General features: G+C 43.3%; 1 protein-coding gene across 1 annotated transcript in view; it reads left to right on the top strand.

The window, feature by feature from the left end:
- Nucleotides 1-22,101, top strand: part of CPB2 (carboxypeptidase B2) — a 49,764-nt gene that overhangs the window by 3,491 nt on the left and 24,172 nt on the right. Inside the window, exons 2-6 of the mRNA XM_019447539.2 lie at nt 9,838-9,913; nt 12,099-12,223; nt 13,742-13,850; nt 17,890-17,991; nt 20,927-21,031. Of these exons, the coding sequence (XP_019303084.2) occupies nt 9,838-9,913; nt 12,099-12,223; nt 13,742-13,850; nt 17,890-17,991; nt 20,927-21,031 (517 nt within the window). The remainder of the gene's footprint in view (nt 1-9,837; nt 9,914-12,098; nt 12,224-13,741; nt 13,851-17,889; nt 17,992-20,926; nt 21,032-22,101) is intronic.

Genomic DNA, 22,101 nt, shown 5'->3' with positions numbered 1-22,101 from the left:
CAAGACTGGGTTTTTTTTAATTTTCAAACAGCTATTAGTTAAATCCTGTAACTGTATCACTTCACAGATGCAATCAAAACATGTCTTTATGTTTTCGTGTCCCTTTGCCCCATTACATTCCATGTGACGGAATAATCTTTCTCTGCCCCTGCAGGGAAAGTGTGCAAATTCTGACTTTTTAGTCCGCTCTCAAGTAACTGATAATTTTGGGGTCGTGTTAACGCACAGACAATCTCGATTCAGAGACTAGAATATTGGGTCCACTCTAGATATTATGCAAATGTCAGGCTTTAGAGGAAAACAACCCTTCATCCCTCTCCATACATACACCTGACCCTTTTTCTCATTAGTCCTTTTCTTGGGCTTTAACTTCTTCGGAATGTTTAAGATTCCTTTGCGGAGGAATTTTCCAGACGAGGGATAGATGCATCTCTGGCAACTCCATGTTTCACCCCTAGGAATCTTGCATTCACTCCCAGGTTCTTGCCCTGTGGGTGACACTATCAGTCAACATCTGAGTTCTAACTAAGCACCATGAGGGGTTTCTTCGTTTGGCTTTAATTACTCTCCAGCCAGCTAGAGACCGGGTCCATTCAGGTTTAGCTTCCTCGGAAGCAAGCCAGGCACGAGTCCTTGCGTCTCTAAACTTGAGGGAACATGTTCAGACTGTGCCATTACCCCTCGGCAGTCCTCCCTCTTAGGTGGAAATGAAGTAAGTAACGCCCCCAAACTTCATCCCCTTTGGGAGAAGGGGTACTGACCGAACTGCGACAATTTGCTCCAAAGAAATATTTGCACCACTCTCCTCCCTTTCTCCGCTCAGACCACTTTTCATAGCCTCTTTCTGATCAAGTAAGGGGGCATAGAGTCAGGAAGCTGACTTTCAGGAACTGTGTAAGTTCTCCATTAGGTGACCTGACAGGACCCTCGTCCCACTCCCTGATTCCATGGTGCTGGCACGTTAGCCAAGCAGATGGAGACAGAAGAGTGTAGCTGATCACAGCTGGTGAGCTTGGACACATCGGACACTTGGACACATTAATATATTTTATGGTGTGTTCTTACTGTCATAATGTTAGCCCTCCCCTTTTCCCAATTTATGCTTCTGTATTTTCTCAAATCTTTTTCCTCAACACAGAAACTCATTGGGATAACACACGTTTTTACCTTTACCTTTTCTTTTTCTTTCTCTTTCTGTTGACTCACTTGGGTCAACTACATTAGAAAAATGCCCTCATCTTCTAGTCAACACAACACTTCCCTTACATGGATTTGGAATTCGGCCTGTCTGAATAATGGAGAGGTCATCGCTTTGTAAGGCATCCCATCCCATTGTTAGCGTCACTCGTCAGGAAGTTCGTTATAATGAATTATAATTCTAATGATAAGGATTTACTTATATGACTGCCCGCTTTTTTGTACCTCACATCAAAAGAGGGCTTGGAGTTTTTTACTCTTTGGTTTCAATTCCCCAGATGGGGCCCAACCACCTTGTAAATAAGGGCCACAATCCTGACCCCAGGTTTTAAGACCGTTGATTCAGGTCAGGTCCCATCCTGCCCATTTTACTCGTTTCACTTCCTGGTACATTCGAACATAAGCCCCATATTCCTGCCCACCCGGATCACTTGTCATTCCTTGAGGTCTGATTTTGCCTTTCCACTTAGACATCAACACTTATACCATTTCATCTCCGACCCATTTGCCAAACTTCCACCTGTCTCGGTCATCTGGCCTCACTTCCCTCTCTTTGCCAGATCCTGCCCACCTCAGAAGTCCAACTCAGAGTGCCTCCCCTCTCTGACGACCTCAGCCCCAAATGACTTTTGACTTTGCATTCTTGTAACAGAGAATACAATCTCAGAGAGCACTTACATGGTTTATCCCACGCATTAGATGTTTGTATCTGTTGTGGAATAGTTTCCCCAGGAAGCGGGCTCTGAGATGGAGATTTTGCAGGTAGGAAGTTTACTGGAAAGTGATCTCGGGACCAACATTTGTGCAGGAATGAAGGAAAGAGAACTGGGCAGAGAAGGGATTGAACGGTGACACAGTCACACAAAGGCCTGGAGTCAGGAAACTGACTTGTCCTTGCAGAGCTGTCCTTGCAGAGCTGAGTTGTCCTTCCAGAGCTGTCCCAAACTGGGGCAAAGGGCATATGACTCTATAACCCATATTTATTAGTGGGATGTGGACTGTACTTGGGAAGGGGCATGACCTTGGCAGCATGGCCTTCTTCAGTCAAGGAAGAGTCCTGGAAAGGGACTCGAGTGACAGCTGCCAACACTTGCAGAGCTGGGAAAATGAAAGTTCTTTCCTGGATGGGGACCTGGGGAGCACAATATGCCACCTCCTACAGTTCAGTTTTTGTGCCATTCAGATCAATCTGCTTCAAAAATCAGCTTTGGGAGCAGCTCCTCTGGGATTCTGGGTGCTCTCTTCTCCTGGAGGAAAGGTACGAGAGGAGCATTAGTGGAATGAACTGCATCCCGCCACAGCTATACCTGGTCTTGAGACAATAAGCAATACTCACCATTTTCCTTTTCTACAGTCCATTCTGTTTTCCCCTCAGCAGCACCTAACATGGTCTAGGCAACGCACCTGGTGAAATGACCCAGACCTTTGACCTTCAAAGGTTTCAGCCTCCCATCACCATGCCCTCTTGAGCCGTGGCTGTTGCACTCGTCCATATACATCAAAATTGGACAAGGGAGTATTATAGAATGCCTAAGCTTATCAAGAATACCGAATGTATTCTTCCCTGCCAGCTCAATTGTGTGCATGCACCCCTCAATATTTTCCTGATGATCAAAGTCACTTACACCTTCCAGAATAACTCTTCTCCTTCCTGATGATCTTTGGGGACAAGGAGACTGCAATAATTGTCTGTTTAACAAGACTCTTGCCAAGACTCTTGCCATGAAGAAGCTTTTCTTCTCTGGGAACCAGAAATTTTAAATTTACAGAGCCGTATTTATAGATTTCAAGTACAAATTCCCCAAATTCACCTGGAATGATGGTAAAGAAAGCTACTTCAATCTGGTTCCTGGAACCATGTATTCTAGCTTGTGGGGACACCACACCATATAACGATTATTGATTTAAAATATATATTGCATCCTAAGAGGATGTTGCCTCTTTCCAAGCTAGCACCTCAGCTAATCCATTCTAATGGCTGTATGAGGCTGGCGGCTTCTGAGTGGTGTGGTAGGTGATATGCCCAGTGGATCCCACAGTAATGTGCCCATTCTGCACATCCCTTGTTGTAAAGTGGATCCCCTAATTGGTTACAGTATTAGGTGAGATCCAGTATCGATCAAACACTATGTAAGTCCTTGTATGGTAACATTAGCTGTGGCCCTGCAGGTAGAAGAGGCAAATCAAGACCCAGAGCAGAAGGGGAGCAAAGTAGGCAATTTCTCACCAAGCGGTTGCTTGGTCTCTTCAAGGTATAGTGCTGATTAAAGGGCTTGATTTTGGCTTCTGTTGCTGGCAAGTTGGACATTTGGCAACAAGAGTTGCCCTATCAATCTTGGTGAGTAAGAACCCATCCTGCGGGGCCACGCATAGCTTCACCTTTGCCATCATGGCTATTCTGTTCAAGGGCCCTTTGTGCCAGCACTGGGGTGACTGTTGACAGAGGCCGACTGACATCAACTGCCCACTTATTTTGTTTACATAGTTATTGAGCGCCTATTGTTTTGCGGGTGCTCCATGTTAGGTGTTACAATGTGCTACAAAGATTGTACTTTCTCCCCACTTCCATAGTCCTCCACGAAGCAGATGCCAAGGTGGGATGAGACATGCAAGAGATGTATTGAGAAAAGAGAGGAAAAAAGCGAGAAGGGGATAAGAAGAGGTTCTAGGGAGAAATGCGAGACTGCAGTGTAGGTTTGCAGTGGAGGAGAAAGAGGAGGAAGCAAAGTGGAACACGGAAGGTCTTAGATCATAGTGCACCTCTAAGAAAGGTTTTGCAAAGTTGGTAAGACAGTTCTTGAGCTCACGTCACCCATCAGAAGAGCCCCTCATCTTTCAGCAGTGAGCCTGCGTTAGTATCCCCGCCATGCTCACTTATTAGCTGGATGCAGCCAGTGAAAACTGTGGCCTTAGCACTAACATGAGGACAGATTTCCAGCACAGCAGCTGGGGCCTTCCATCAATTACACATATTACAGCTGGTGATCCTAGAGGTGTTCTCAGGGCCACTCCACTCCTCCATTATCTGGTCATAAGGGACCTCCACATGTGGCAGGTGTCAGTATGAGCTGAGAGAGAGGTCCTGGTGTAACAGTAGGGGATGCCACAGGGGTCTGGGCCACCTGCTCAGGCACCTCATTTGTGTCCCCGAACCCTACTCGCGCCCGATCCCGGATGTTCCGCTTCTGTCTTAGGATGGTTTGCTGGTCGGCCCACCCAACCTCACGACGTGACAACTGTATTAGTTTCCTATTGCTACTGTAACAAACGAGCACAGGGGAGGGTCTTAAAACAACACAAATTTATTTTCTTAGCTTTCTGTAGTTTAGAAATTAAAAATGGGTCTCGCCGGCCTGAAATCAAGGTGTCAGCCACCACTGTGTTCTTCTCTAGAGGCTCCGAGGGGAAAATCTGCTTCTTTGCTTTTTCCAGTTCCTAGAGGACACTCTCATTCCTTGGCTTGCGGCCCCTGCTTTTACCTTCAAAGGCAGCAGACGCAGGTTGAGTCCTTTTTGCATTGAATTACCCTGATTTCTTCTTGGGCCAAGTCTCCCTCTGCCTCACTCTCTGTCTCCTCTCTCCACTTTTGAGGATGTTTGCAAAAGCACTGGGTTTACCCGGATAATCTAACACGATCGCCTCGTCTCAAAATATCGAACTATATTTGCAAAGTCGCTTTCATTATGTAAGGCTCACAGGTTCTAGGGACTAGGACATGGACATTTTAGGGGGCCATCATTCCGCCTGCCAGAGTGCATATGACAGGACACAGGTCATGATGGGTGAGACTGACTCCTTGACCACGAGTTACCCAGGGTCAGGCATTCCCTTTCTACCAGGGCCCAGTAGCATGTCAGGAACTGTTTTTTTTGTTTTTTGTTTTTGGTTTGTTTTTGTTTTTTTTTAACATTTATTTATTTTTGAGACAGAGAGAGACAGAGCATGAACAGGGGAGGGGCAGAGAGAGAGGGGACACAGAATCTGAAACAGGCTCCAGGCTCTGAGCTGTCAGCACAGAGCCCGACGCGGGGCTCGAACTCACGGACCGTGAGATCATGACCTGAGCCGAAGTCAGACGCTTAACCAACCAAGCCACCCAGGCGCCCCAGGAACTGGTTTTTTTGAAAGGTGTATAATTCTCCTTGGCAGATGTCATGGCCTTGCTGTAGGTATCTATGCTGTGACCCTCCTGTTGGGACATGCCAAAACCTCTAAATGGCATCTTTTCCCACCGCAGAGGCCTCTAATCCTTTGTAGTCTGGCAGGCCATATGGTCCAAGTGTCAGGGCTTCTTATGCCACAGCCTGAAACTTTCTTCTCTGGGCCTCTCAGTCACAAAGATGATATTCTTTCCTGTTACCCAAGAAATGGGTGGAAACAGTATTTCCAGGTGAGGTAGATCCAGAACCCGAGACCTCCCAGGAATCATGCTCCTTTCCTTATCAGGAGAAGTATAAGATGTGCGCTTCCTTTGGGAGGGAATTCCCCAGGCTATCCCAGATCACAAGACCTTTAAAATTTCCCTAGTATGGGGGTGCCTGGGTGGCTCAGTCGGTTAAGCGGCCGACTTCGGCTCAGGTCATGATCTCGCGGTCTGTGAGTTCGAGCCCCACGTCGGGCTCTGTGCTGACAGCTCAGAGCCTGGAGCCTGTTTCAGATTCTGTGTCTCCCTCTCTCTGACCCTCCCCCGTTCATGCTCTGTCTCTCTCTGTCTCAAAAATAAATAAACATTAAAAAATTGAAAAAAAAAAATTTCCCTAGTATGGCTCAGAGTTACCTGAGTACATTTGCCATAAGTTTCTTTGGGAAGGGACAGAGGAAGTCACGATCATATACCCTTTCTATGCCATTGCAGGGTCTTTCCTTGTGGGGACCTGGCTCCCCACTTCAGGCAAGAGATTCCGGGTCTACGAACTGGCCTGCATCCTGGAAACCGGGCGATGGGTTGTGACTCTTGATTGGGCGAGCTGCCCTTAGCAACTCTCATATTCATCCTTGATTATTTTGATTGTAAAGGTTGGGCAATACTTTTGCTGACAGGTATTTACCTTGCTTCTGGGAACTCTGTGTACTCTTAACTAACCCCGTAGATTTCCGCGGGTCATGCCCTTCTGGCTGCCACGCTGACCTTGCTGTTCATTAAAATAATTGGGCCCAGCTAGTCAAGGGTGGTGAAACACTGCCACCTGGCTTCTATTGTGTACCTCTTTCAACATCCCCATTGTTATTCTGCAATGTCATCCCTTACCGTCAGCTCTCAGGATCTACTCCCACCTAATACCCTCTTTTTTTTTTTTTAATTTATTTTAATGTTTGTTTTATTTTATTTTATTTTCCTTTTTGGTGTTTATTTATTTTTGAAGGAGAGAGAGAGACAGAGCGTGAGGGGGGAGGGGCAGAGAGAGAGGGAGACACAGGATCCTAAGCAGGCTCCAGGCTCTGAGCTGTCAGCAGCCCAGAGCACCCCCCCCACACCCGACAACGCGGGGCTCGAACCCGTAAACACTGAGATCATGACCTGAGCCAAAGTCGGAGGCTTAACCGACTGAGCCAGCCAGGCGCCCCTGTTTATTTATTTTTGAGAGACAGAGAGGCAGAGCGCAAGTGGGGGAGGGCAGAGAGAGAGAGAGACACAGAATCTGAAGCAGGCTCCAGGCTCCGAGCTGTCAGCACAGAGCCAGATGCGGGGCTTGAACCTATGAGGCATGAGATCATGACCTGAGCCGAAGTTGGGCACTTAACTGACTGAGCCACCCAGGTGCCCCTTCTCATACCCTCTTAACTAGTAGCTAGGGTTAAGTCATGAAATAATCCGGCTGTGGAAGTGCCGAGTATATTAAGAAAGGAAAGGGACTATATCCCTAGAGAGGTACACTTGCCCATGACACAGCATTTGACATTTTAGTTAGATCCTTGGAAGGTGGTGCTAATTGCTGTTAGGACGGTTTTTGGAAGCTTGGAGAAAAGAGTGGCCTGCATTTAGTGAACTAGAAATGTCAGAGCTATTATGGCAGATGGTGAAAGAAAAGACTAAAAAAAAAATTCCCCCAACAGGACGTGCCGGGTTAGAAAACCCACCACACTCCCCTGATGGGCTCAGAGCACCTTGGAAAACAATAAGGAATGTGCTAGCAAAAGGGTGGCTTTTTCACAGAGTAGCTTTTTATAAATAAAAGTTCTTTTTTGGTGAATAAATAATCTGGAAAGGCATAAAATTGGGGAGAAAAACACCGAGATATCATCCCCTTTAGAAAACATCATTAACATTTTGGTGATCATTCTTTCAAGCATTTCTTTGTATATTTATATAAACCCTGTGACCACAGAGACCTTTAGTTTTTGAGAGAGAGAGAGAGTCCACAAGTGAGGGAGAGGGACAGGTGCAGAGAGAATCTCAAGCAGGCACCATGGTCAACATGGAGCCCAACACGGGGCTCGGGCTCAATCCCATGACCCTGGGATCATGACCTGAGCCAAAATCAAGAGTGGGACGCTCAACTGACTGAGCCCCCAAGGCACCCCTCTTTTAAAAAGCAATCTTATTTCCTCTCCCCACTTCCCTCACCTACCCAATCCTTCGAATGCCATTCCACACCACCCAAATCAATGTTAACTCTGTGCTGTTTCTTCGTTCATCAGTTTTCTCCTGCTTTTGACACAGGTAATTTTCCTTTTTATAATTTATTTACTTTTCACAAAAATGGGATAATATTGTATAGACTTCCCCACATCTTGCTTCTCTCCCTTAGTGCATCATGTAAATCCCCCTCAGGTAAATCTAACTCCTTCTTTATGATGGTTATAGAACATTCTAGAATGTACCGACACCACCAGCGTTCAACAGTTCTGTTACTGACAAGCATTCGTGGGGTTTCTGGTTATTGTTACTATGAATGGTCCTGCAGTATCTGCCCTTGAACATATTTCCTTAAGCACTGGTTGAATAATTTAATGCTAAAACCTTACCGGAGATTGACACAAAATTTCCTAGTCTGTTTTTTTTCTGTGAGCCAGTCTTTCCTTCTTCTGAAAATCAAATCTCCAGGCTTATTTCCAGAATTTAAAATCTTTCAATCAGGCTTTCTAAAATAAAACCATCTTCCACTCTATCAAAATTATTCTCATAAATCACAAGTCAAGTGATGTCTTTTCCTAATTCTTAATTGCCTACAACATAAAGACCGATTTCTCAGCATGCATTCACAATTTTCTCTAGAGAAGGACTGAAATAAGTTTTCAAACTCATTTCTATTTAGCTACTCTCCTATCCTACACTTGGCAACAATGAGCAGCTTGCTATTTTCCCAACAGTGCCCTTTTGTCTCCTGCCACAGTGCCTTTACACACTCTAAGTTACCCAATCATCACCTCCATGAAGCCTTTGCTAATAATGACAAGCAGAAGTTGTCATAACCTCTTTTGTATTTCCAGAGCTCTTGTTACATGTTTTTTTTTCAATGTTATAGAATAGTACCAAATTATTTCTCAAACTTTGTACCAGTTTGTATTTTCACCAGTAGTGGAAATGATTTCCTAAAGCCCTTCCTCCTTGCTAACACTGGATGCTGTCTGACTTTTTAATTTTTCCAATTGAGTGGTTGTGAAATGGAATCCCCTTACAACTTTAATTTTTAATTTTCTGACTCACTAATAAAGTACAGTATTTCCATTCATTTATTTTTTTGTGACAATTGGGTACTATAATTCCTTTCTGTAGTCTAGATACTAATCCTTTATCAGTTACACATATTGAAAATATCTTGTTTGTTTATCTTTTTTCTCTTTATGATGTATTTTTTTATGCATCATTTCCTTCTAGGTTTGTGCTGTATTGTGTGGTAAGAGCTCTTGCCCAATTTCTATGAAATTAAAATGTGTCTACCCCAAAGAAGTAGCAATTCCACTTGTAGACAAATTCCAGCCCAATATATTCTTCAGCACAAATGATAACCTTGAACATACAATGTTGAGGGAAAGAAAATAAGATACAGAAGGACACGTACAGTATACCAATTTAATAGAGTTACATCAAGCAAACCTAAGAATGTCTTAAGAATCTACACATTCAAGAATCCATCATGTGTTCAAGAATCCATAGTACAGAGAAAAAGTAAGGGAATGAGCCAAGTGAAAATTTAGGGTAGTGGGTACCTTTTGGGATATGGTAAGGAGGCAGAGCGGGGAGGAACCCACAAGGAGCTTCAAGGACACCAATAACATTGGATTTCTTAAGTGGTGTAATGGGTTCCCAGGCATTCATTTTATTATGTAATAAGCTAGTGTTAGCATTAATATTCCCTTATGCATCAAATATTTAATTTTTAAAACTATAACTCATGCACGCACACAAACACACACACACACACACACACACACACACACACACAGAAGAAAGAAGTACGTACTCTGCAGACTGACTCCCATTCAAGAGAACTATTGATTTGGCAGTCGATTTGGAGCAGAAAGAATGAGAAAGTGTATGTTCTCTTTTTAACCCTTAGCCTGTAGCAAGATCCTCTTTTCTTTTACTATTTAAAGTTTTTGTTTTTCCTTTTTACAGTTACCTAGAGGATTATTTAAAAATAAACCTCATTTTAATTTTTTTATTTAACCTCAAAATTCTGTTTTATTCTTTCCCAGTGGCCAGGTTTTATCAGCTTTTCCTAGAACCTCCAGGCAAGTTCAGATTGTGCAGAATCTTACTACAACATATGAGGTAATTTTTCCCTCATTTATCTTTACATTTGAGCCTTGAATAACACGGGTTTGAAATGCATGGATCCTCTTACACACAGATATGTGAGAAAGAAAAGTATAGTACTGTAAATGTATTTTTCTTATGATTTTCTTAATAACATTTGATTTTTCCTAGTTTATTATAAAAATACAGTATATTCGGGTGCCTGGCTGGCTCAATCAGTTAAGTGTCAGACTCTTGATTTCAGTTCAGGTCATGATCTCACGGTTTGGTTTGTGAGATCGAGCCCCACTTTGGGCTCTACACTGATAGCACAGAGCCTGCTTGGGATTCTCTCTCTCTCTCTCTCTCTCTCTCTCTCTCTGCCCCTCTCCTGCTTGCACTTTCTCGCTCTCTCGAAATAAATCATAATTCATTGTTATTAAATAATTTATTATTTAATAAAAATCTCTCAAACTTAAATTAAAATACTGTGTATAATAGGTACAACATATAAAATATGTGTTCATCAACTGTTTATGTTATCGGTAAGCCTCCACTTAACAATGGGCTATTAGTAGTTAAATTTTGGGGAGCTCAAAGTTATACACAGATTTTCAACTGCACAGGAGTCAGCACCCCTAATCCCCACATTCTTCAAGGATCAACTGTATATCAGCTTCATGGTGTCTAAATTTTGTGTGCCATGTTCTCTCATATGTTGTCTGACTTAAATATAGCTGACATAAACCCCTCTTCTTATAGCCTTCTCCCCCTCCCCTTAATCACATGATTTTGCCAGTGCTAAAATCAAAACATTCTTCATTTGTGCTATTGGCTTTTCAGCCAATTTCATCATAGTAGCACTTTGGGAGTGAAAGTTGGTACTTACAAAGATGTTATGATGACAGAAGTCCAATAGAACTTTGCTTACAAAATAATGGTTCTTAAAAAGGAATAGGCAGCAAAACTACAGGGGAGCGTTTGTTAAACTCTTCATGCTTGGGACCCATCTGTCCAGAATGCCTAAGGTGTAGAAAGCTGACAAGAGTTACAAGATGTCATGGTAGAAAATTGATGGCCCCCTGCTTGTCAGTGAAGGTTCTCCTGAAGCAGACATCAAAACCAGATTGAAGATGCCAGCTATGTGTACTAAGAGGAATGCTTGGGAAGGACGAAGAGGAGGAAGTCAGAGATGGCAGGGGGCACTTTCAGACCAGACACAGCTCTGACACTTTTGCAGAAACGGAGACTTTGTAGATTCCGGGGCAGTTCCGATGAAGGTCTGGCTAGACCAGTGGTCAGTCCTGAAGCCAAAGGCACCGGGCTTTGGAAACCCATATCTCGCAAGAAGGGTCCTGCAAGAATATGCCCTCAGTGCCTGGTCCGTGGCTGGCTGCAGCCCCGGAGCAGCACGGCATCAGGCTCGGGTGGATCAAGGGGGCAGTGGCTGGGAAGGCCTTTCAACTATGCTCCTCTCAACAGAAGCACCGAGTGGTGCGTTTTCATGGCCGTCACACCATGGACAGAGGACATACCTCTGGAGGAAGCGTTAGAGATTTAGAATCTTAGTTCTTAATCTGCCACTTCCTACATGTATGATTTTAGACATGCTGGCTGTGAGCCTTAATTTCTTCATTATTTCCACAATGGAAATAGCAACACCCGCCTCGCCTACATCAAAGCATAATTATAATGGTCAAAGGAAATGGGTGTGAAAATGCTTGAAAAAAGTGCAGTAAAGTAGAAAAAAAAAAAGTCAGTACTATTAAAAGTCATTGCCCAAAGCCCATAATTAGATTAAAGAAAAGGAATATCAACATGATAACAATATCAAGGACATGGAATTTTTATTAAAGAAGATCAACAGTAAATTAACTTTCTTTCTAGAGAGAATTTCATTTCTCCTTTAAACTGACATACACATCCAGCTTTAGAGTTGGGTCATAAATATATTCATTGGCTCATTCATTCTTGTCTAACCAAATATTTATTGAGTGCCTTGTATGTTCCAGGGCCTCTCTACTGGGGTCACAGAAAAGAATAAGACAAGCTCCCTGCAAAATAAATGTTTACACTGCCCCGTGTGTGAATGGGGACCAGCGGCTAGGAAATGTCTGTTTCATTTCTCCTATCGATACATGGTTTATGGCTTTAGCTATAGATGAGAAGGATACGAACAACTGTTTTCGTTTTTATCAATTCTTCCCCTTGAAAAATGCAGATTGTTCTCTGGCAGCCGGTAACAGCTGAATTTATTGAGAAGAAGAAAGAAGTCCATTTTTTTGTGAATGCCTCTGACGTAAGCAACGTGAAAGCGAATTTACATGACAACGCGATTCTGTTCAGGTAGGCATCGTTCAGTATTTCTTGAGCAGCCATTAGATGCACCTATGAGGCATTGTATTAGCAGCCAGTATAATTGCTTTCTGGAAAAAATAAATACTTACACTGAACATGACAACACGGAAATCTCTGAAGTGGACCGGTGATGAAGTTTAAGTGGCCAGCTCTGCGACCTTGGACAAGTGGCTTCACCTCTCACAACCTGGGTCTCTTGCCTGAAAATGACTCAGACTCAGTGATCTGGGGAGCCTCCTATAGTTCCTCCTTATTCCTTCCTTTTTTTAGTTCCTCTGCTCTGTGCCTAGACCTGGGGAGCAAAATTGTCATTCACTTTAGCAGGTTTTGCGGTATCTCTTGAAAAAGCAGCTGCTGAAGGCGATTCGGCTTCCTTCCTTGCTTCGCAAGGTCAGTGAACATTCCTGAACGTCTGGGCCAAACTAAACGTTGTATCAGAGGCAATTTCTGTCCAGACGCCACACCCCCTTCCTCTCGGATGCTCCTGTTCAACGTCTCCATACTATGTCCGCTGTTCAAGAGCCAGGATTCCACCTGCTACGCTAGCATTCCTGGAGGCCAAGCTCTCTCCCGCTTATCAATGGGCAGCCTTTGGATAAGACACTATGATGATTATTAGTAATATGTTATAGGTGTTTACCGCCTTCCTGGAACTGTGCTGAGCCCTTCTACACATTGCTTCATTTAGTTCTTATTTATCTCTGTAAGATAGATACTATCCTCATTAGGCAGATATGAAAAAACTGTTTCATACTCACAAAGGAATTTCTCAAGATCATAACACATAGAACATAGCAGGGCAAAGAGTTGAACTCAGACTTCTCTGATGTCAAAGCCTTGGCTTTTATCCGCTGACCCCTCCAAAAAAGGGAATAACATTAAAGTGATAGCTAACTTTCAAACTGTTCATCCCAGGCGATGCAACAGCTTAATTCACTTAAAATGTTTGCCTAGTTAACGGTGTGGCAATTCTCAAGAGAATTAAACAAGCTGCCTTTCTGGTACCTTCTCTTTCCCTGTGCTTCTGTTTCTCTAGAGACTTGATCATCTTTGGCTATGCAGAACATCTGGTGTAGGTCAGTGGCTGTCACGATGAAAAACAAAAAGAAAAGGCTTTCTGCTTCTCCTTGGTCCTCAACTGAAAACAGAATAATACAATGTTAGTCTGGATTTAAGAAAGTTGTCCATTAACCTTAAAGACACTGACGAATCACAGTCAAGGAATGTTGGTAATGGTGAGGAAAGGGTGAGTTTGGGGGGGCCTTCAAAACACATCACACAGGAGCCACTTTCTCTCAGCTGTCATGTGGGTTCCACCAAGAAGGTCTGTGAATTTCAGCTTGCTACCGCGTGAGGGGTTATTGTTTGCACCTTGATGAAGTTTACCTTGTTAAATTTCTCAGTGAATTTTTTCCCCCATGCTCACCTGTTGCTGTACCCGCAGTGGGCCGTGGGAGAATCAGAGTCCTGTTTGGAAATCAGCTGTCCCTCTGTTTCGTCCCCCAGCATCCTGGTGGAAGAAGTGGCAGATCTTATTCAACAGCAGACTGCCAATGACACGGTCAGCCCCCGGACCTCTTCCTCGTACTACGAACAGTATCACTCGCTAAATGAAGTAAGCCATTACGTTGCTCTCCAAAATCACTATTTTAATTTAATTAGCATGGCCATTTCAACCATGGGATATTATTAAAAAACAGAATTAGTGGAAGAGAGTAAAAAAAAATTACGATTAGGTTGATTATACGGTGGTAACCTAGCCTCTTGTGGATATCTTCCCTGGGGAGGTTGCATTCTATTAGGACCCTGCCTGTAAGCAGGCTGTTTGTCCAGAGTTGAGAGTGTCTCTAACTGCTAGCAGTAACACTACACGTAAAGGAACAACAGGAAATAAAAATAGGGCCTTTTTATTGACACTGCCCCAAAGAAATTAACAGTCTAATTAATCATGTGTCTTTGGACTATTACCCTGATAGTATTCTTTTTTTTTTTTTTACCCTGATCGTATTCTTACTGAATAATTGCTACATTTTCTCTCACTGAATTAGAGGAATTTACTCACTCATACTTAGTACATGGTAAATACGTACGTTTTATTCCCCTTAGGCGGAATCTATTTAAATGAATAATGTTACTGATGATAATACCACTTGTATTTTTTTTAACATTTATTTATTTTTGAGACAAAGAGAGACAGAGCATGAACAGGGGAGGGTCAGAGAGAGAGGGAGACAGAATCCGAAACAGGCTCCAGGCTCTGAGCTGTCAGCACAGAGCCCGACGAAGGGCTCGAACTCACGGACTGTGAGATCGTGACCTGAGCTGAAGTCGTACGCTTAACCGACTGAGCCACCCAGGCGCCGCTATATTTTAATCTTTAAGAAGTTGATTTTTTTCCCTATCAGTACTTATAGGTTCCCATTTGCTACAGGGAACCTGAGAAAAATGCTTCTGTTCGGCTGTAACCTTTCATATAACACTCTCAGAACCGTTTCCCCATATTGTTAATTGAAAGGGTAAACTCCTTAGAGGACTTTCTTTTTTATATAGTATGCTCCAAGTAATAAAAATCCCTTGATACCTTTTATTCCTTCATCGGAGTATGCTGCTGTATTGCCTAATGTTAAGTATTTTTATCATCTTTGGCTAGGTGCCCAGAAACTGTTAAGGACCATATCCATGTTTTTAAGACATCTAAGACTTAAGAAATACGAATCAATTTGCTATTTAATCTTCAAAAGCATCTGTTCCTTTCCAGTCAGTTAAACCGGAACTCGGTCGGCTTCTAGAATCCATGTGCCTGACTGATTGATGGGGATCTTAAAATTGCATCCCCTCCTTTGTCTCTCCTCCCTTGTCTCTATTCCCCTGAGACATCTCCCCTCCAGTGTCCCCAATCTGATGCCGGAGATCGAGACGCTCGGTGGGTGTGATTTACAGAATCACTGCTGTGCTGAATTCGATGGGAAGAGGGGAACGCCTGAAAAAAGTACTTTTAAATATTTTAAGAATATTTTTTCATGATTTTGTTCAAAAAGGTGACTTTTTCTTACCTTGTCTCCAGGAGAGAGTGGGAAGGACATGGGGCAGGGGTGGGGGGGAGGGACATGACTATTAGTCTGCCATAACAAAGTGCCCCAGATTGGGTAACTTGGACCACAGAAATGTATTCTCTCCCAGTTCTGGGGGCTGGAAGTGCACCATCAAGGTGACAGCAGGGGTGGCTTCTCCTGAGGTGTCTCTCCTTGACTTGTAGACGGTTGCCTTCGCAGTGTGTCCTCACATGCCCTTCTCTCTGTGTGCACATCCCTGGTTTCCCTCCGTATGTTTATGTCCTGATCTCCACTTCTTATGAGGACACCGGGCAGGGTGGGTGAGGGCCGACACCAGCAGCCTTATTTTAACTTAATTACCTCTTTAACGGCCCTATCTCCAAATGTAGTCACTTTCTAAGGCGCTGGGGGTTACGGTTTCAGTGTATGAATTCGGAGGAGAACACAATTCAGTTCATAACCGTGACAATCCAGGAAACATTGCAGACCTCTCCTCCCTCCCCCCCTCAATCCTTAGGGTTCATAGGATCCATGGCCATCTGGCCCTCAGGAAATTCCACCAAGTCCTTCCTTCGCCCTCGCCCTCGGCATTGATCTCTCCTTCAGTCCTCACCGCAAGGTCACCTGGTGGGCAGGAGAGTTCTTTTGTCATTGATTCCCACTAGGATCCACTGTAGGGAGAAAAACAAAGGGCCAAAAAATGCTTCTTCTCTCTCTCTTTTTTTTTAATGTTTATCTTTCAGAGAGAGAGAGAGAGAGAGCAGCAGAGGGGCAGAGAAAGAGGGAGACAGAGAATCCAAAGTAGGCTCCAGGCTCTGAGCTGTCAGCGCAGAGCCCGACGCAGGGCTCGAACCCACGAACCTGCGAGATCATGACCCGATCCGAAGTCAGACGCTTAACCGACGGAGCCACCCAGGCGCCCCGGCCAAAAAATAACTTCTTAAGACAAATGGCAAAAGAAGAGAGTTATTCAAAGGGTGTTACCTTCACTAGCTCAGATTAGATTGTGAGATGAACAGTTTCCTGTAAAGCTGCCTTCACCCAACACAGCCTCTCTGGTTGGAGGAAATGTACCGAACCATTAATACTGAAACACAAAATAGTTTCATGTAGTAGTTGTCTCAGATGCACTCGTGCCTTAGAAGAGTAGCATGGTAAACAGAGGCCCAGCGAGGAAATCTCTGACGGTTAGATGCCCAACACTGCAGGCACGGACAGCATTGGTATTTGGTGACAGGTGGGCCTTCGGAGAGCATCTTAATCCCCAGCACAGGACAACCACTTACCTTAGTTATGCTACTTCGAGAGGATCCACGGTGCTCCAGGTCCCGTCAACTTGAAATTACCTCTAGATAAGGTCCCAGAAATAAGGCCAAGGGTTGGTCGCTCCCATTGCAGAAGGTATACAAATACAAGCATGGCCCCTGAGAAGTTGGTCTGCAAACATGACCGAGTTCCGTCATTCAAACCCTGATTTGAAGTGGACACTAGCCTAAAGTCAGGTCCGGGAGTTTTTGTCTCTTCCTTCCACTGTAATCTGGACAGGATCACAAACACCACTAGACCTGCAGCCAGGAGAAAGGTCCTGAATCAAACGAGAGACTATTTTTCCTGCAGATTGTCCTCACCCCTGCCTCCTATCATTTTACACATCTTGTTGTGAGGGCACAGATCTCTAGTGGGGAACAACGGCGATTTATCCTGTACAAAGACAGTGCCCAGGGCCTCTTTAGGTTACTGTTCTTAGGGGCGCCTGGGTGGCTCATTCGGTTAGGTGTCTGACTTTGGCTCGGGTCATGATCTCACGGTTTGTGAGTTCAAGCCCCATGTCAGGCTCTGTACTGACAACTCAGCCTGGAGCTTTCTTCAGATTCTCTGTCTCCCTCTCTCTCTGTTCCTCCCCCGCTCACTCTCTCTCTCTCTCTCTCTCAAAAATAAATAAAAATTAAAAAAAAAATAAAAATGAATATTAAAAAAAATAACAAAAAGGTTCTGTATAAATGTGAACTCATGAATGAATGGGAAAGATTTCACACATGGAGGCAGGGATTCAATGTAATGAGCCTTTAAAAATCACTTTCAGGAGATACACTTTAAAGATTAACTTTTTCAGGGCGCCTGGGTGGTTCAGTTGGTTAAGTGTCTGACTTCAGCTCAGGTCATAATCTCATAGTTCATGAGTTCCAGCCCCGAATCACATCATGTGCTGTCAGCTCAGAGCCTGGAGCTGCTTATGATTCTGTGTCTCCCTCTCTCTGCCCCTCCCCCACTCACCCTCTGTCTCTGTCTCTGTCTCTGTCTCTCTCTCAAAAATAAATAAATATTAAAAAAAATTTTAAGATTAACTTTTCCTACTTTGTGCTGTTTTTCAGTCCTTTTCTACTCTTTCTCTAACCCTTGATATCTTTCAAAACTTTAATTTTATCTATTTTCCGAAACAGCAGAAGAAACACCCTGCCCCAACTGTTTTTGTTCCTTATTCTTTCCTTATGCAAAGGTTTTAAAGGGATCGCCTTGCCTTGATGAAATTGTCTCCTTCCTTGGGCCAGGAAAATGCTTTGAACTTGTTCTGCGACTGACTGCTGGTTTCTGCTTTGATAGATCTATTCTTGGATTGAAGTTATAACTGAAAACTATCCTGATATGGTTGAAAAAATCCACATTGGATCCTCATACGAGAAGTACCCACTTTATGTTTTAAAGGTATGCTGTGGGGGCAGTCGCTGATCTATCCACTTTGGAGAATGTGTTACTTCTCCAATGGTGCTTGTTATAACTTGCATATTTTTCTTTGAGCTATGGAAATATTTGTATTATGGGTCTTTCTCGGTTTTAATATCCAGCTATTTGGGGATTAGTTATTACCCTTACATTTTTTCCTTTACTAATGCAGGATGGATGGGAGAGTGAAAAGCCTATTTTCAGAATCCACTCTCTCTGTTTATGTGACATAGATAAGCCATTTATTTTTTTCTCCTTTTTTTAAATATAATTTATTATCAAGTTAGCGAGCATGCAGTGTATAGTGTGCTCTTGGCTTCGGGAGTAGATTCCTGTGATTCATCGCTTACATACAATACCCAGTGCTCATCCCAACAAGTGCCCTCCTCGGTGCCCATCACCCATCTTCCCTGCCCTTCTGGCCCCCACCCCTTCCTGAGCTTCAGTGGCTACCTTCATAAAATAAGGGAGTCGTCTGGATTATTTTTCTCAAGTCTGTTATTTACTTACCACCACTACCACCAGCACCTCTGACTGCCTTACTTAGGAGGAAACAAATACAGAGGAATCTGTTGTTAGACAAACATTGAATTGACCCGGATGTAGTTTTTGGAACCAAAGAAACAGCTTAACAACCACACCAAGGGAAGGATAGGAACCAGGGCTATGTTGGGGGCCTGGGCAGTAGGACTAATGTGATAACTTCTGCTCCAATCGCTGTCCATTTGGTTATTTATTTTTAGTTGAATAAATTGGTCTTAGTAAAGGTCAGCGACTATGGCCACAGAAAGAATTTTTGAGAGCCATGAAATCATACTAATTCCTGCCTGTTAATTTCTAATTCTGCATTTCTTTTTTGTTTGTTTGTTTTAGCTGTTCCCCCTAACCCTTCCTCAAAAAATAATTAAAAAGAAGGTCTAGACAAAAAAATTAAGCATTAGGAAATTACATTGGATTTAATAACATTTAATTTACATAGAGTTTCCCACCATTACCTATCTAAATTGTGATAGGTGAGCGTCTTTGTCATCTCAAGTTAAGATTTTGAGTTGGGGTTTCTGGGTTTTCATCTGTTTTGGCAAGTACCTACAGTAGAGACTCAAGGCAGACATATGAAATGTTGGGTCCTCCTGGCAGCTGAGTTGGTCGATCCGATTGGATCCATGTAATTGTGGTATACACACCCATGACATTCGCTTTCAGACATGTTGTGTGTACTCTTTAGGACTTGTGTTTCTGGGTCCTAGATTTATATGTTGGAAGACCATGCTTCCCGCATGCCTCAGTCCCAGTCTTACTTGACCAAGGGTGTGCACACACTGGAAGTCTTTGGGGTTCCTTCATCTTTCCAACATTGGGACTGGTACCAAGAGAGTTTGCTTGGCACAGTTAGAGAGTTGAGTCAGGTAACTAGTCCAGACAACCCAAGGTTTCCCTTTAAATTGAGTAGGTTAAATTTGCTACAAAGTTCTCTTTGTACTATTTCTCTCTTTGCAGTCAATGCCATTGGACTTTCTCCCTTGCTTTCTTACTGGATTATCACTAGCTCCAGGTTAGTTAAGAACAAAGCCTCTTTGAGGGCTATAGACGGCAATAAAATTTTTTTTTAATTTTTTTAATGTTTATTTATTTTTGACAGAGAGACAGCAAGCCAGTGGGGAAGGGACAGAGAGATAGGGAGACACAGAATCCAAAGCAGGCTCCAGGCTCTGAGCTGTCAGCACAGAGCCCTATGCGGTGCTCGAACCCATGAACCATGAGATCACGACCTGAGCTGAAGTTCGATGCTTAACTCACTGAGCCACCCAGACCCCCCTGGCAATAAAAATGTAACTCTCTCCTTTTCTTGTTTTGAAATTTCAACTCCACATATTTGCTTAATCTTAATGACACTCTTCTCCCTTCCATACCCTAAAATTGCGTGGGGACTAAGTTTTAAAAGCAAATGAACCGTGATTCATTTTGTTTGGAGCTGTTTTTGGAATACTTCTGAAGACACCAAAGTCTATCACTGAGGGCAAATTGGGAGTTCTGATTCCAGAATTGGCAGCTTGCGCTAGCTCCCTATACCATGAATCAGAGCAAGGTCTCTGTCCCTCGACCTGGTGGTAATAATTTTGTGTGAACTTAGATGTATGCTTCTTTTTGTGTGAAATAGGGGAATAGTCTATATGTAAAAAGTATGCACCCTGGGGAAAGTGGTCAGGGAGTCCAAGTTTGTCTTTGGCATCACTGGCTTCCCTTTATCTTTAAAAAAGAATTTTTTTAACATGTATTTACTTTTGAGAGACAGAGAGAGACATAGCATGAGTGGGGGAGGGGCAGACAGAGGGGGAGACATAGAATCGGAATCCGAAGCAGGCTCCAGGCTCTGAGCTGTCTTCACAGAGACCGATGCAGGGCGCAAACTCATGAACCCTGAGATCATGACCTCGGCTGAAGTCAAAGTCAGAGGCTTAACTGACTGAGCCACCCAGGTACCCCATCACTGGCTTCCCTTTCCCCATCTTTCTTTGTACTAGTCTCCCACAGAAAGCTGCCCACCTTGTACACACCCCTTTACCCCACGGAAGTGTCAAGGTACAGCCTGAAATACTAGTGTTCTGGTCTTTATTTCTACCCTTCTGCCTTCCACCCTTTCTACCCTGTGGAATGACAAGTAATTGTGGAGGAACAAAGAGGACTTGAGATCAGAAGTCCTGACTGAAAACCTCAGTCCTGCCTCTCACCAGCTACGTGAACTTAACTAGTCTCTTTTAGTTACACCAGCTTTTAATGTCCCTTGAAAATCCTCAAAGGAATGCAGAGAACAATGTGTGTTTCATAGATTTGTTGAAAGAATTAAACGCGAGCACTACATAGATGGAAATTATTTTCCTGAAGTTTCTTGTTATTGTTGTTGGTTTTCCTTGGGCAGGTTTCTAGAAAAGAACAAACAGCCAAAAATGCCATATGGATTGACTGTGGAATCCATGCCAGAGAATGGATCTCTCCTGCTTTCTGCTTGTGGTTCATAGGCTATGTAAGTATTCACATTCTCTTACACTAGGGTTTCTCAATTCGTGGCCCAAGACGACCTGTGTCAGAATCCGCTGGGCTGTTTATGAAATGCATTTTCCCAGGTCACATCCTAGGATTCTTGCCTTCAACTCTCTGGTGGTGAGGTTTGGTAATCTACAAATTCCACAAGCTACCCAGGTGACTTTTGTGCATATTTTTAAGTTTGGGAACTGTAACTTCAAGCATTTAAATCACCCTAAAGATTGTCTACCTTTTTCTTCCTGTATTTCTGGCTAGGGCTAAACACTGGAAAATAATTAAGAATTATTTTGCAATTGTAGTATGTTTACTAAGTAGAAGAAAGAACTAAAGCAATTACCTAAATTGAGTCCCAATTAATTTCTTACTCTTCTGATTTGAATAATCCAGACATCTTTGCTGTATTCTGCCCTTGGAAATTGAACATGAAGTACAACATTACAGAGCAGATCCTATTTTCTCATATGTTATAATGGGAGATTTTGTCCCTGAAGGAGGCCTTGGCAGCAAAAAAACCATATATAAGACAAAGAGTATGGCATAAAACCAAAAATTATAATGGCTATAAAGCTGTATAATAAATGAATACAGTAAAAATTATGCTTCAGCTCCCATAAAATGGGCATAAATGTTCTCTATATTGATTTATACAAAGAGCCGTTACCACTGGAAAACTAACTTAAAATATGTGTCCTTCTGCTAATGGTGATTGTCTCTGTATTCACAGGGATACAGCCACACAAAATAGATTTGTTTAAAAAAAAAATCAAAAGATAGTCACTTCCATTGATCTGTCTTAACCCATGACGTACATCAAAAGTGAAAATATTTCTGCCTCCACTGGGTCTTGTCAGATACAACACCTCTACCTCTCTTCCTTTGCCTCACCATCTGCTCTTACCCTCTGATGGGAGCTGCAGCCTCCCTGAGCCTTCTGGAAAGTTCCCAGCCACCACTGGTACCGCCCTGACCAAATGAAGATAGTTCTCAATGGACTAGATCGTTAACACAGCTCAGCCATTTAGTGATCCTTCCTCAACTTGGGTGGTTTAT

Source organism: Panthera pardus, unplaced genomic scaffold (assembly GCF_024362965.1).
Source record: "Panthera pardus isolate Hobbes unplaced genomic scaffold, ASM2436296v1 HiC_scaffold_1, whole genome shotgun sequence".
Classification (NCBI taxonomy): domain Eukaryota; kingdom Metazoa; phylum Chordata; class Mammalia; order Carnivora; family Felidae; genus Panthera; species Panthera pardus.
Note: the sequence above shows the minus strand (reverse complement) of the source record. Positions and strands in the feature narration are given on the sequence as shown.